The sequence below is a fragment of the Rhinoraja longicauda genome, chromosome 3 (genome assembly GCF_053455715.1).
Source record: "Rhinoraja longicauda isolate Sanriku21f chromosome 3, sRhiLon1.1, whole genome shotgun sequence".
In the NCBI taxonomy this organism is placed as follows: Eukaryota; Metazoa; Chordata; class Chondrichthyes; order Rajiformes; family Arhynchobatidae; genus Rhinoraja; species Rhinoraja longicauda.
In genome coordinates, this window is record NC_135955.1 from 5,431,022 (window position 1) to 5,446,977 (window position 15,956).

General features: G+C 42.8%; 1 protein-coding gene across 1 annotated transcript in view; it reads right to left on the minus strand.

Moving 5' to 3' along the window:
• slc5a6a (solute carrier family 5 member 6a) overlaps window positions 1-15,956 on the minus strand; it is a 54,750-nt gene that overhangs the window by 26,240 nt on the left and 12,554 nt on the right. The window contains exons 3-7 of the mRNA XM_078431262.1: window positions 10,437-10,502; window positions 6,491-6,542; window positions 3,418-3,485; window positions 2,354-2,508; window positions 925-1,065 (exon numbers count right to left, since the gene is read on the minus strand). Coding sequence (XP_078287388.1) covers window positions 925-1,065; window positions 2,354-2,508; window positions 3,418-3,485; window positions 6,491-6,542; window positions 10,437-10,502 — 482 coding nt within the window. The remainder of the gene's footprint in view (window positions 1-924; window positions 1,066-2,353; window positions 2,509-3,417; window positions 3,486-6,490; window positions 6,543-10,436; window positions 10,503-15,956) is intronic.

Below are 15,956 nucleotides of genomic sequence, written 5' to 3' on the forward strand. Positions count from 1 at the left end.
AGGCCTAAGGCAGAAAAGGCAAAATGCAATGCATTTAACCTATCACTGGTGCATTTTTATTCAGAAAGATTCCTCCCTGTGGCATAAACAAGGAAACAGGCAAGGGAGACAAACCCGACACCTGGAGCCAGAAACCGTGAGCAACTATCCACAGCTCCACTATCTCAAGGGACTTCCTAGTGCACAAACCAGTGACAAAGTATTGTCATGGCGTTGAGACGGTTGCTGACGTTAATATCTATACTAATTTTTCCTGTCACCACCTCAATAATAATAATAATAATAATGCATTTTATTTATATAGCGCTTTTCATATACGCAAAGACGCTTTGAGACTCAAGACTCTCCAAATACTGTCTAATGCAGCAAGAATTATATTTTTTACTGTCCTAAGTAATTTATGAACAATTTATGTATAAACTATGTTACTGTATGTTTGTCTGGGTCTTTGTGCCTGTGATGCTGCTACAAGGAATATTCTCATATTCTTATCGTAATTGTGCATACGACAAACTTGACTTGAAATGATCAACAGGATTGCAGCAAGCCCTTTGCACGTCACAATGGACAAGGCAAGCACCAGCAAATTGCAACATAACTGACTTAATTATCCGGCTTACGTAATGCTTGAGCAATAAATTCCCGTTATCCTATATCTGTATGCTGTGGACGGCTTGACTGTAATCAAGTAGTCTTTCCGCTGACTGACTGGATAGCATGCAACAAAAAAGCTTGCTACTGTACGTCAGTAAATATGACAATAATCTAAACTAAGAGTGGGGCAGTGGAAAATGTACAAATGATTCCACAATGTGAGCGTGGCCTTGGTTCATAAACTCTAAACTGAAGAACACAACCCCCCCCCCCCATGACATGTTTGATGCAACAGCTGACAACCTGGGCTGGCTTGGTAGATGAACTCACAGTATTGCCTGCTTCTCTGAACGCGAGCTGAGGTAGCGCTGAACCTGCGCCTGGTTCACACCGTACAGCCCCAGCATCATGAACACACCACCAAAGGCCAGCGTCCAGAAGGTGTGTCGCTCGAAGGGATCTGGGTTCAGACTGCAAACAACAAGGACAACAATTACTTCAGTGAAAAACACACTGAGCAAATCCACTCCATCCCATCAGTGCAGAATTATCCCTACCCAAACCCTCGCCTGCCCATTTCCTTCCACAGATGCTGCCTAACCCACTGAGTAACTTTTATTTTTGTACACAAAACAAATCTCACTGTCCACTGGAGGCTTTTTCTTTAGGGTAAGAGGCATTGGACATGCAAAATCTGTTGACAATAGTTATGCAAGCACAAAGCTTTTCACTGTACCTCGGAACACGTGACAATAAACTAAACCAAACAAAATGGGTCGGCATTACCCTGGAGAAACAAAGTATTTGTTTCAGTTTGATGCAAGTTTACAACGCAGTTCCACGGGTTATTTCTCTATGCACAGATGGTGAACAACTTGCCGATCCTTCCCGAAATGTTGTTTTACTGACATTCTCCTTGATATAATTTCATCTGCCTATATAGGTGCTGGAGCTTGACATTTCACGAATAAAAATGCAGCATTCTCTCCTGTCTTCTAGTCTTTAGGGTCACAATTGTTTCTTCTTTTCAGGCAACGCAGTAAGGTGAAGGTTAATATTGTCACGTGCACTGACGTACAGTAAAATGCTTGGTTATGCATTGTATCCGATCAGATCAGATATACCGAACGTAAATACAATGGTGAAACTCAAACACAATAGGTAGAGCAGAGGGAACGATACAGAGTGCGGAATACAGTTCTCAGCATTGCAGCACGCCAGTTCCATAGACGAAGCCCAATGTTCGCAGTGGGGGAGAGGTGAATCGGACAGTACCCCAGTTTATGAAAGGATTGTTCAGAAGCCTGATGAGAGTGCAAGAAACTGTTCCCGAGTCTGGTGGTGTGTGCTTTCAAGCTTCTGATCATGATCCTTTGCATAAATAAAGAAAGTTTGCAGCTCCCCCCTGGCGTTTGTTCTGGTATCTAATGCTGCGCCCTCAATTGGGTTATCGGCCGCGGGGACTCCCATCCCCTTGCAGGGACTGTGCGGGTCGGTCAGGGACGAGCTGTCTGTCCGTGGGCGTGGGGAAGAGGGTGGAAGTTTTGTTGCCTCCATCACAGTGAAGGGGTGTTTGGAGTCACTGTGATGGACGTTTGTGTTGGGGTCATGTGTCTTGGGTTCTTTTTTTTGTGTGACTGCTATGTAATTTCGTTCGGTACCTTGGTACCGAATGACAAATAAAGCTCTGTATTCTGTAAGTGAAGACACTACCTATTAAAAAAATCGGTGCATTAATTTTGTTAAATATTTCACTTACTCGATTCCAGCGATCTTGCCGCCCTTCACTGCTGCCTTCCACACTTCTCCAATCCCCCCTGCCTGCTTTGCTCCGATGATGATGACAGCCAGCTGCCCAGAAAACATCACCAGTGTCTGGAATACGTCTGTCCAGATCACAGCTTTCAGCCCCCCCTGAAAGCGACAGAAAGGAGAACGTGGAAGGGGGCAAGACATTACGTAGGATAAGAAAGGGGAAGTGAGACCCGGATTAAACTTTGGCAGTCAGTTTCATTCTCCCATTGAATCACAGAACTCCTGGCTTGCAAGCTAGTCAACAAGTGCGTCAGACAATACGGCACTGAGGAACCATCAGCAAAGTGGTCTTTCTCATCAGACATTAAAGAGGCCCAGTCTTTTTACACAAGCCGATGTAAAAGACACAGCAGCACCTTGAATGAGCAGCAATGTTCCCGCCTCATATTTCATAACAAAATTGCAACGGTTTGAGACCCAAGATTAATGATTTTTTTTTCTCCCGGGTACAGTATACAGACTAACAGTGGGTAATAATTAGGGTGCAGTTCGACATGTCCCATTGAAAGGCATAAGAAAGGCAGTATATCGAAACGTATAAAATTATTAAGGGGTTGGACACGTTAAAGGCAGGAAACATGTTCCCAATGTTGGGGGAGTCCAGAACCAGGGGCCACAGTTTAAGAATAAGGGGTAGGCCATTTAGAACAGAGATGAGGAAAAACTTTTTTAGTCAGAGAGTTGTGAATCTGTGGAATTCTCTGCCTCAGAGGGCAGTGGAGGCCAATTCTCTGAATACATTCAAGAGAGAGCTAGATAGAGCTCTTAAGGATAGCGGAGTCAGGGGGTATGGGGAGAAGGCAGGAACAGGGTACTGATTGAGAATGATCAGCCATGATCATATTGAATGGTGGTGCTGGCTCGAAGGGCCGAATGGCCTTCTCCTGCACCCATTTTCTATTGTCTATAGAACAGTCTCAACACAGGATGTTTTGGTGGTAGGCAAATTTTAGTGGGTCCACGTACTTGCTAAGGTAGTCAGGACAAGCTAGTCCACAGATTACTTACCACTGCTGTGTAGAGTGCACAGATCAGACCCATAGTTAGCACTGCTCCCCACAAGTCAAAGCCAGTAACTGCAAACACAAAAAACACACAGATCTTTTTATTACGTGAACAGCAAAGATCAAAAGCTGATTATCCACAGTCAATGGTCAGCACAAGATCTACCTGTGATACAATGACTTCATTAACAAAGCTAACTGCCCTATATTAAAAAAATCATCTTCCTACTGGATCAAAACTTTCATCTCCATCTCCCCCACAATCTCTACATTTCTTCCATTGAGCTTCACCTTTTGCTCAACATCAGATCACATCAGGGCAGTGGAGCTGCTGCTTCACAGCACCAGATACCCGGCTGTAATCCTGACCTCGGGTGCCATCTGTGTGTGCAGTTTGCACCCTCTCCCTGTGACCACGAGGGTTTTCTCCCGGTGCTCCGGTTTCGTCCTATATCCAAAAGATGTGCGGGTTTGAAGGTTAATTAGCCCTCTGTAAATTGCCCCTGGTGCGTAGGGAGAGGACAAGAAAGTGGGTTAACACAGAACTAGTGTGAACGGGTGATCGCTGGAGGGCTGGGATGTAGGGCCTGTTTCCTTGCTGCATCTCTAAACTAAAAAATTGGGTAGAGCTGCAAAGGCTGATGAAATGATTTACAGTTGGCAGAGAGCACAATTTCATTGCCATCTTACAGCCTTTGGCCCTGGACTTACTTCCTTATTAAGACTCATTTTATTCCAGAATGAAGCAAGCAGCCTCACATCATCAGCCACTTCCTGACTAACGTTCATCCAGCATCATCTAATTACAGGGCTAAGAACAAAGAGATCTTGTCCCTTTTAATGATTTAACAATCTCTGAAAGAGTCACTCCCAATTAATAAGATGAACACTGCCTCAGAGCCACACAGCTCTGCAATTAAATACTATATTTAACAGTCTTTAAGAAAAATTGTCCTGCCATAGTGATTTAACTTAACAGAAGGGATCAATCCCGAACTCAAGATAGACACAAAATGCTAGAATAACTCGGGAGGGACAGGAAATACTTGTGGTGAATTCACTCTGCGAGGTAGCTGTGGCAGAAGCAAGCTCAGACATCAGAGCATAAAAATCCATGACTTGAGCATAGCGGAGTAATAACTGTCGGAGGTAGAACATAGAACAGTAAAGCACAAGAAGAGTGTAGGGAGGAACTGCAGATGTTGGTTTACACCAAAGAGAGACACAAAGTCTCTGGAGTAACTCAGCAGGACAGGTAGCATCTCTGGAGAGAAGGAAGGGATGATGTTTTGGGTCAAGACCCTTCTTCAGGGTCCTAAACTCATATTTGTGTCACAAGCATGGTAAAGTCCACTGAACGTTATTGGGCCCTTTCTGTTCCTACTCCACATTCCCAGAATTTTTTTGATTTTGCTTTAGTTATTCCCCATTTTATTTTTTCCAAACCGCTAACATTGAATTAATTTGGCTTTCTGGTGGAAGTTAATTTTAAATGGTTGAGTTAAGTGGAAAATCCTGGCACATTGTCGGTTCAGTTTAGTTTAGAATAGCGCGCAAACAGGCCCTTCAGCCCACCGAGTCCGCACCGACTAGCGATCCCCGCACATTAACTCAACCCTGCACATACTAGGGACAATTTGCACCAAGCCAATTAACCTCCAAACCCGTACATCTTTGGCGTGTGGGAGGAAACCGAAGATCTCCGAGAAAACCCACGCAGGTCACTGGGAGAACATGCAAACTCCATACAGACAGTACCCGCAGTCACTAATTCTAGGTTATCGCACTTTCCCATCCACTCCCTACAAACCAGAAATTTACAGAGGCCAATTAACTCACAAACCCACACCTTACGAAACCAGTGTGTAGGATAGTGTTAGTGTATGGGGTGATCGCTGGTCGGCGGAGACTCGGTGGGCCAAAGGGCCTGGGTCCGTGCTGTATTTCTATAGTCTAATCAGGGAATAAATGGCTGGGAAGGTCCAGCTGATCTAACCACATACGCCTCACATTCATATGAATTTGAATATTGCCGCTGGATACCTTTCTGCCTCATGGCCCTTTGCTGCAGCTCCTCGTAACCATGGCGTGGCAGAGAGGCTAAAGATTTTGAGATCTAATGAGGAAAAAATGAATTCTGTAGAATTCCTCTGACCCATTTTCTCTCTTCTCCACCGAGCAATAAATCCATCCCGGGGCATCACATACATCATGTTACTTAGCTTTACTGGCCACGATGTGAAGCAAAACAACAGAAGTCACCCAGAGGCGACGCTCTCATTTCGCTCCTACCATCGGGAAGGTAGTACAGGACCCCGTGAATTATGACTGGCAGGATCAGGAATAGCTTCTTCCCAACAACCATCAGGATCTTGAACACTACACAACACTAACCTCAACTGTGAACTTCAATAGTGAAAGGCCTGGATAGAGTGGATGTGGAGAGGATGGTTTCACTAGTGGGAGAGTCTGGGACCAGAGGTCATAGCCTCAGAATTAAAGGATGTTCCTTTAGGAAGGAGATGAGGAGGAATTTCATTAGACAGAGGGTGGTGAATCTGCAGAATTCATTGCCACAGAAGGCTGTGGTGGCCGTCAATGGATATTTTAACGGCAGAGATAGATAGATTCAGGGGTTATGGGGAGAAGGCAGGAGAATGGGGTTAGGAGAGATAGATCAGCCATGATTGAAAAGCAGACTAGACTTGATGGGCCGAATGGCCTAGTTCTGCTCCTATCACTTGTGAACATGTATTGACTGTCTTGATTGCAACGGGTTTTTTTGCACTAATATTACAATTATAAATTTATTGAGCTTTATTATTAAACATTACTTGCGTGTGTTACATTTATAGGCTTGCAAAACTACTGGAAGCAAGAATTCCATTGCTGCATGGTCAGTACACATGACAATTAGCCACTCTTGACTCTCGAGCTTAATACAGAGTTCATGCTAGACAGATTATACCCAAGCCTCACGGTTACCCAAGCTTTAAAAGCTTACATTGCCCTTTATGGGGCTCCATTTACCCATGTGAGGTTTTGACAGATTATTGCATGAATGCATGTTAACGTACCTGCATTGAGGGCCAGAGCAGGTGTGTAGAGGACCACACCCATGTAAATAACCTGAAAAGTGAAGAAAAAAATAATTAGACAGAAACCGCTTTCCACGCAGACAGGTCTGACAAGTTAAATTCAACACACCAGTTGTAAGTACTATGATGAATCTGAGCACTGAAGCCTGAGAGCTGTACTGGAGGAAAGCTCAAAGCTTAAAATTGTGTTTTTTTAGTCAATCTTTCAGGCATGATTACACCATAGATATGGCTCCCTCAAAGACAGTGGGTAGCTTTTTATGTTGAATTATGTCAAATCATTTTCTGGAGGTCTTAACATGCATAGAAACATAGAAAAAAAAAGTGCCATTCGGCCCTTCGAGCCAGCACCACCATTCAATATGATCATGGCTGATCAACTAAAATCAGTACCCAGTTCCTGCTTTTCCCCATGTCCTTTTAGCCCATAGAGTTAAATCTAACTCGCAAAATCAAAGTATCACTTCCTCAAAAAAAGACATATTTTTAAAATTACCAGGACTGTTTGAACAGCAAGAAGAATTCAGAGATTTTTCCCTTCAGTAGCTCATCATTAAACATCTAATCTTTACACGTGTGTACATCCCCAGCACACATCTACAGCCCTTCTTTGCTTGGTTCTGCGCCTGTCTCTTCACTGAGGCCTTTCCATCCTTTGGAGGTTTTAATTCCCATTTGCAAAGAAAGTAGTTGAGGCAGCTACAATAGAAACATTTAGAAGACATTTGGACAGGTATCTGTAGGAAAAAAAAAACAGATGCTGGTTTAAATCGAAGGCAGGCACAAAATGCTGGAGTAACTCAGCGGGTCAGGCAGCATCTCGGGTGAGAAGGAATCGGGTCGAGACTCTTCTTCAGACTGATGTCAGGGGAGGGGGCGGGACAAAGATAGGATGTAGTAGGAGACAGGAAGACGAGTGGGAGAATAGGTACCTGCATAGGAAAGGTTTAGAGGGATATGGACCAAACACAGGCAAACACTAGCTGAGACTGGGCTAACCAGCAATAATTTAATCAGCAGAGTTGGGCTGAAGGGCCTGTTTCCATGCTGAATGACTCTCTGTGACTGTGCAACTCAGCAGTAGTTCATTGCAATCCTTACTGCCCTTAATCACACTGCCCCCGATCAATATTCACACATTCCCTGATTGCACACGGCCTCAGCACTTCCATTCTATCAATCTGCTCACATATTACTCTCAACGCAGGACAACCCCCCTCCCCCCCACAAAACCATTCTTCCAAATTTGCAACCATCCATCCTTTGTCATTCTATCTCAATTTGAAATCTATTAGATTGCGCTAATAGCCGCCACATCAAACGAATTGACACTGTCCTTAACTCTGCAATGCGGGTCATCACAGGGACGCTTAAGTCAACACCTTTGCAGTGGCTTCCTGTCCTCTCTCACGTCGCCCCTCCCAGCATCCCAGGATGTTGAAAGATTGGTGCACCATCGAGGCTAATCCTGACTTTCCCATCCATGCTGACTTGAGCAATCTGCCCAACATGCGCCTGAAGTCCCGTTAACCCTTCTGCTCTTCAGCCAAATCCCTGGAAGACTTTGACCCCAGAGCCTGGAAAGATGCCAACACCAACAACGGAGAGGTCATCACAGACCCCACAGTGAGACCACCGGGATTTGGCCTCCATCGCAAGCAATGGCCAACCCTGAACAGGATCCTCACCCTCCATGCAAGAACAGCCCATCACCTGCACACGTGGGGGATGACAGACAGACAGCCCTGCTTGTGACTGTGGATATCTAGACCAGACCATCCCACACACTGAGGCATCAAGGCCATCCACCCAGCAACTGATGCTGCCCTGGCCTGGCCTGGCTGTCTGCCCTTGACCTACAACTTTCGGCTGTGCACTCCATACGCACGAAGAATATGAAATCAGGGATAAACCTTTCGGTAACATTAGAAGCAACAGTGCAAAAGGGGAAAAGCAGTTGCTGATTCTCTATCCAAGGTTTGTTAAAAGTGAATGGAGCCAGCCAGCATAGTGCAGTCTAACCCAACTGGATGATGATGGAAGAGCACTGGAGGAGGAAGGAGTGGTCAGATAGCTCAAAATCATCAGATGGACCAAGAAGGTTTAATTTAGTATTTATTCACAAAATGCTGGAGTAACTCAGCAGGTCAGGCAGCATCTCGGGAGAGAATGGGTGACGTTTCGGGTCGAAACCCTTCTTCAGACTGAAGGGTCTCGACCCGAAACGTCACCCATTCCTTCTCTCCCAAGATGCTGCCTGACCTGCTGAGTTACTCCAGCATTTTGTGAATAAATACATTCGATTTGTACCAGCATCTGCAGTTATTTTCTTATACTAGGTTTAATTTAGTTGTCTGTTGTAAATCACCTCAGTATGGGAGAATGATAGAAGAACCAAAAGGGGTAAGGAGGTGTTTGTATGAGTGAAAGTAAGTTACACAGTGACAGGGAAATAGGGAGAGGGGGGGAAAGAGGACCAATAAGAATGCTCCCCTGTTGGTTGGCATGGACCTGATAGGCCAAATAGTCTCCTTCTGCAAGAAAATCAGAGTTGGAAGAACTCAGCATGCCAGGCAGCATCAATGAAGGGAATTAATAGGCAATGTTTCGGGTCAGTCCTTCTTCAAAGCCCTTTGTTGTTATAAGTGTTTCTGTTCTCAAGTTACGTGGGTTATTAACAACTTTGATCCACTGAAATCCAAAAGCAAAATGCTGCCTTTGTAATTACGTGTGTACCCACCTGCTGAGGTACAGTGAACCTTGGAAGATGTAGCAGAGACACAAATGATTCGAAGGAATCCGATTAATGCATACACTTGCGTCAACATGTTGAGTTGAGAGGATTAAGTAGCCTATGTCGGCATTGTGAATTTCATATGTGCCCCCTAATGATTTGCTGCTCCATCGTTGCCTCACCATCTGCAATATTCAGCCAACCAGCCACTACACATGACATTAAGACAATGAAGAATTTTTAATCTGGTATACTTTGTACTCCGGCTTGCATTTACTTTCCAGGGGGATATAAAATGAATTGCTTGTAGGGTGGAAATTAGTCTATTTTTCCCCAGGATGGAAAAATCAAATACAAGAGGGCAAATAAAGATGTGCTGGGCAAGTTTTTAAGTAAAAGAGTGATGAAAAAGCTTGGAAAGCACTGCACTGGTCGAGGCAGATACCATAGTTGTATTTAAGAGATAGATTATGTGCAGGCATATAAGAGTTGGTCTTGGCATCATGTTCGGCACAGACATTGTGGAGCTCTTGTTGCTGTGCTGCACTGTTCTATGTTCCAAGTGTTTATCATCATTGACCTCGCTCAGATTCTTTGTTAAACCACAAACTGATCACAACGTTTAAAGGGAAGCATAGTGGTGCAGTGAGTAAAACTGCTGTTTCACTTCTCCAGTGACTCGGGTTTGACCATGGATACTGTCTACGTTGACTTGGCACGTTCTCTCCATGATCGCACAGGTTTCCTCTGGCACTCCAGTTTCCTCCCACATCCCAACAACATGTGGACTGACAGGTTAATAGGTCACCATGATTAGCCACGGTTTGTCGGAGAGTTACAGAAACGAGAGAGTGCTGATGGGAAAGTGGGGAGAACTGGCTAAACAGGTAAATGAATGAAAGAAAGGATTGCACTGTGAACCAGCGTAGACTCAATAGGCCAAAACTGTTTCCCATGTTCTATGGAGCCATATAAATGAAGGACAATCTGACATCATCCAGTAAAGCATAAATTATGATATTGAGATAGAAACTTTACTGATTGGTTAAACAGACTGATTGATATTCTGACAACAGCAGGTTTTTTTTTTAAATACAGAAGTTTATTTTTTTGTACATGATTGTAAAATTGTACCTCAGCAACCTATAATAAAATAACCTTTAATAAATTACCTGGAGAAACCACACTCACCATTTGACAAATAAAGGTCAGTGTCCCGCAGAGTCGTGTGGCCTTGTTAAACCGCAGCTCCAGGTACTGCAACAAAAGAAATTCACAATGCAGGTTAGAGGGACAGAAAAACAATCTAACGATGTGGCAGAACTGCATAAACCAGAAACATAACACGCCTACTGTGTTCCGGCCTAAATGTCTTTAATGATCAATTAAAGTAGAAATACATGGATATAACACAAAGGACACAGTGAATAAAATTTCTCTATACGCAGATGACGTATTAATTTACATCACAAAACCAGAAATTAGTATTCCAAACCTATTAAAGCTAATAACCCAATTTGGTTCATTTTCAGGATACAGAATAAATTGGAATAAAAGCGAAATTATGCCAATAAGGGAACATAATAAACAGATAATACAACAATTTCCATTTAAAATAGTAAATGAAAAATTTAAATATCTAGGTATCTATGTAACTAAGATATATACATCATTATTTAAAGCAAATTTCCCCCCATTACTGAACAAACTACATAAGAATATTCAATATTGGAAAACACTCCCTATCTCAATGGTTGGCAAAATTAATGCCATAAAAATGATTTTTTTACCGCAAATATTATACCTTTTTCAGACAATTCCGATATATCTGACAAAAAACTTTTTTAAAAAATTGGACTCTATTGTTAATGATTTTATCTGGGATTATAAGAATCATAGGATAAACAAAAGACACTTGTGTAAATCAAAAATAAATGGAGGCCTGGCTTTACCCAATTTTTTGTTTTATTTCTGGGCAGTTAATATTAAAAATATGAATTTCTGGTTGGAAGAAATAGATCATCAACCAGACTGGTTAAAAATGGAAAAGGAAGATTGTTTACCTTTTGATATTGGTTCGATATTATTTGCTACGTCTAAATTAAACAAAAAAATTTATAGGGAAAACCCTATAATATTTAGTGCTACACGAATTTGGAAACAATTAAAAAAGACATTAAAATTAGATAATTTATCACTTTTTCTTCCAATTGTGAATAATCCTTTGTTTAAGCCTTCATGGGTAGACGGGGGTTTTACACAATGGAAGGATTATGGAATTAAAAATATGGGACAACTTTATAAGGAAGGCACCTTTCTGACATTTCAGGAGTTGCAACAGACTTATGGTCTTCGTGGAAATGATTATTTCAGATATCTTCAACTTAGAGATTATGTAAAATCGAACTCCCAAAATTTTCGAATTAGAAATTCAGAAATTCTTGATGAATGTTGGAACAAACATCCTAATACAGAAAAATTAATATCTTATATATATAATATCTTATTAGACAGTGACATTCCCTCCACGGACTTATACAGACAAAAATGGGAAAAAGAATTAAACCAAGTAATTACGAAAGATACTTGGGAAGAAAGTTTGCAACATATACATCAGTGTTCACTAAACGCCAGACATTCTCTAATACAATTTAAAGTAATACATAGGTTACACTATTCAAAAACAAAACTACATAAAATTTTCCAACATATCTCACCTAAATGTGATAAATGTCAACATTTAGAAGCTACATTATTTCATATGTTCACAAACTGTATAAAAATTAAAAAATTCTGGGTAAATATTTTTAGCATAATATCTAAAGTAACCAGCACACAATTGGACCCAGATCCAAAATTAATTATACTCGGAATATTAGAATTAAATCAAACATTTAGAACAATACAAAGAAACTTTATGGATTATAGTTTAATAACGGGAAAAAAATTAATTCTAAAATTTTGGAAAGGCCCTACGGTCCCCACAATCAAAATGTGGATTATAGAAATGACGGAGACCTTAAACGTGGAAAGAATCAGATTTTCCCTGTTGGACAAACAGGAATTATTCATTGGAATATGGTCTCCTTTTATTGATTACTTAAAGGGTCAGAATGGTTCAGCACAGGAACCTGACTAGCACTCGGACTAAAGAATGGATGAAATGCTATACTTTGAAATGTACGTATATATCTCGAATGAAATTTTTGTTATTTTAATAAATTTTTCCATTCTTCTTTAACTAACTTTTTCCTTATCTTTATAATTTGTTTTTGTTTTTGTTTTTATTTTGCTTCTCTCTCTTTTCTTTCTTTACTTCATCTATTTCTTTAGTTCTATCTAGTTTTAAAAAAAAAAGGGGGCAAAAGGTATTGGAGACAATATAATAATAATTGACAATATTATCAATTTAAAAATGTATGACTGTAAAGATGTACCTATCTCCAATAAAAAATTTATCTCAAAAAAAAAAAAAAAGTAGAAGTTTGGTAAATTGGCCAATTAAGTACTTTAGTGACTGATATAAGCAAGACTTGCACAAGGGGCGCAGCCCTGTCCGGGTGCCCTGTGAGAAAAGTGTGAGTCTTTGGCTGCGATTCTTCAGCGAGGAGGCTGAGGTGAGGAGGTTACGCTTGTTTTTGCGCCTGAATTGTTTTTGACTTCACTAAAGTAATGGCGGACAAGTTGGTGCAGTATGTTTCCTGCAGGATGTGGGAAGGTAGGGACACCGCTGGAGCTTCTGGGAGCTACACCTGCAAGAACTGTGTCCAGGTGCGGCTCCTGAATGGACATGTGGCGGAGTTGGAAAGGCAGCTGGAAGACCTCAGGGCCATCCGGGAATGCGAGAGTTTCCTGGACAGGACCTACTGCGAGGCTGTCACACCAAGGGTCCAGGTCGAGTGAAGGTGGGAGACCGTTTCAGGGGGGACTACAGGAGACTGTGCCTATTGCAAACAGGTACACCCTCTTGGGAGCTGTTGGGGCAGAAGACACTTCCAGTCCAAGCGGCGGACGTGTTGGCAGATCTAACCCAGGCAAGGAAACTCGACCGGGGAGACTGAAGTCAGGAAAAGCCATAGTAGTGGGTGACTCCATTGTCCGAGGTACGGACAGTAGATTCTGTGGCGACAGGCGGGACTTGAGGATGGTCTGTTGCCTCCCTGGTGCCAGGGTTCAAGACATCACGCGGCGGCTTCAGAACATCCTAGCGAGGGAAGGCGATCAACCGGAAGTAGTTGTGCATGTGGGCACGAATGACGTCGGGAGGAAGAGGAAGGAGATACTGCGACGTGAGTTTAGAGAGTTAAGAAGAAGACTAAGAAGTAGGACGTCGAAGGTGGTTGTCTCTGGACTGCTGCCTGTACCTCGTGCTAGTGAGGGCAGGAATAGAGAGATCGGGGATATAAATGTATGGCTGAGGGGCTGGTGCAGGTAGCAGGGATTTAGATTTCTAGACAACTGGGATCTCTTCTGGGGTAGGGCTGACCTGTACAAAAGGGACGGGTTACACCTTAACAGCAGGGGGACCAACATTCTGACATGTAGGTTTGCTAATGCTACAAGTGTGGCTTTAAACTAAGTAGTGGGGGGGAGGGGTTGACAAACTGGGAATATGGAGATGGAGTTAAAGGGGAACAAATACAGGAGAAATTGCAAAGGACTCTCGAATGAATGGGGAGGGAAGTTCTAGAAGGGATAAGAGATGGGGAGGGAAGGTCTAGAAGGTCAGGGTCAATTGTGACCGGTGTGAGAGGGGAGGTGAATACGGAAATTAAAATGTTGTATTTAAAGTGAAGTATAAGAAATAAAGTGGATGAGCTTGAGGCTCAGTTAGACATTGGCAAGTATGATGTTGCGGGAATCACTGAGACATGGCTACAAGAGGACCAGGGCTGGGAACTGAATATTCAGGGGTACACAACATATAGAAAAGACAGACAGGTGGGCAGAGGGGGCGGGGTTGCTCTGATGGTGAGGAATGGTATTCACTCCCTTGCAAGGGGTGACATAGAATCAGGAGATGTAGAATCAGTATGGGTAGAAATTAGGAATTGTAAGGGTAAAAAGACCCTGATGGGAGTTATCTACAGGCCCCCAAACAGTAGCCTCGACATAGGGTGCAAGTTGAATGAGGAGCTAAAATTGGCATGTCGCAAATGTTATGCTACGGTGGTTATGGGAGATTTCAACATGCAGGTAGACTGGGAAAATCAAGTTGGTAATGGACCCCAGGAAAGAGAGTTTGTGGAGTGCCTCCGAGATGGATTCTTCGAACAGCTTGTACTGGAGCCTACTAGGGAGAAGGCAATTCTGGATTTAGTGTTGTGTAATGAACCTGATCTGATAAGGCGACTCGAGCCATTGGGATGCAGTGATCACAATATGATAAGTTTTACTCTACAAATTGAGAGGGAGATGGGAAAATTGGAAGTGTCAGTATTACAGTATAGCAAAGGGGATTACAGAGGCATGAGGCAGGAGCTGGTCAGAATTGATTGGAAGGAGGCCCTCGCAGGGAAGACGGTGGAACAGCAATGGCAGGTATTCCTGGGAATAATGCAGAAGTTGCAGGATCAATTTATCCCAAAGAGGAGGAAAGATTCCAAGGGGAGTAAGAGACACCCGTGGCTGACAAGGGAAGTCAAGGACAGCATAAAAATAAAAGAGCAGAAGTACAACAAAGCAAAGAAAAGTGGGAAGCCAAAGGATTGGGACTCTTTTAAAGAGCAACAGAAGATGACTAAGAAGGCAATACGGGGAGAAAAGATGAGATATGAGGGTAAACTAGCCAATAACATAAAGGAGGATAGTAAAAGCTTTTTTAGATATGTAAAGAGGAAAAAAATAGTCAAGGCAAATTGAAGACAGAAGCGGGGGAATTTATTATGGGAAACGTGAAAATGGCAGACGAGTTGAACCGGTACTTTGGATCTGTCTTCACTAAGGAAGATACAAGCAATCTCCCAGATGTTCTAGTGGACAGAGGTCCTAGGGTGACGGAGGAACTGAAGGAAATCCACATTAGGCAGGAAGTGGTGTTGGGTAGACTGATGGGACTGAAGGCTGATAAATCCCCAGGGCCTGATGGTCTGCATCCCAGAGTACTTAAGGAGGTGGCGCTAGAAATTATGGACGCATTGGTGATCATTTTCCAATGTTCTATAGATTCAGGATCAGTTCCTGTGGATTGGAGGGTAGCTAATGTTGTCCCACATTTTAAGAAAGAAGGGAGAGAGAAAACGGGAAATTATAGACCAGTTAGTCTGACATCAGTGGTGGGGAAGATGCTGGAGTCGATCATAAAAGACGAAATTGCGGAGCATTTGGATAGTAGTAAGAGGATTGGTCCGAGTCAGCATGGATTTACGAAGGGGAAATCATGCTTGACTAATCTTCTGGAATTCTTTGAGGATGTAACCAGGAAAATTGACAGGGGAGAGCCGGTGGATGTGGTGTACCTTGACTTTCAGAAAGCCTTTGACAAGGTTCCATATAGGAGATTAGTGGGCAAAATTAGAGCACATGGTATTGGAGGTAGGGTACTGACATGGATAGAAAATTGGTTGACAGACAGAAAGCAAAGAGTGGGGATAAATGGGTCCCTTTCAGAATGGCAGGCAGTAACTAGTGGGGTACCGCAAGGCTCCGTGCTGGGACCGTAGCTATTTACAATATATATTAATGACTTGGATGAAGGGATTAAAAGTACCA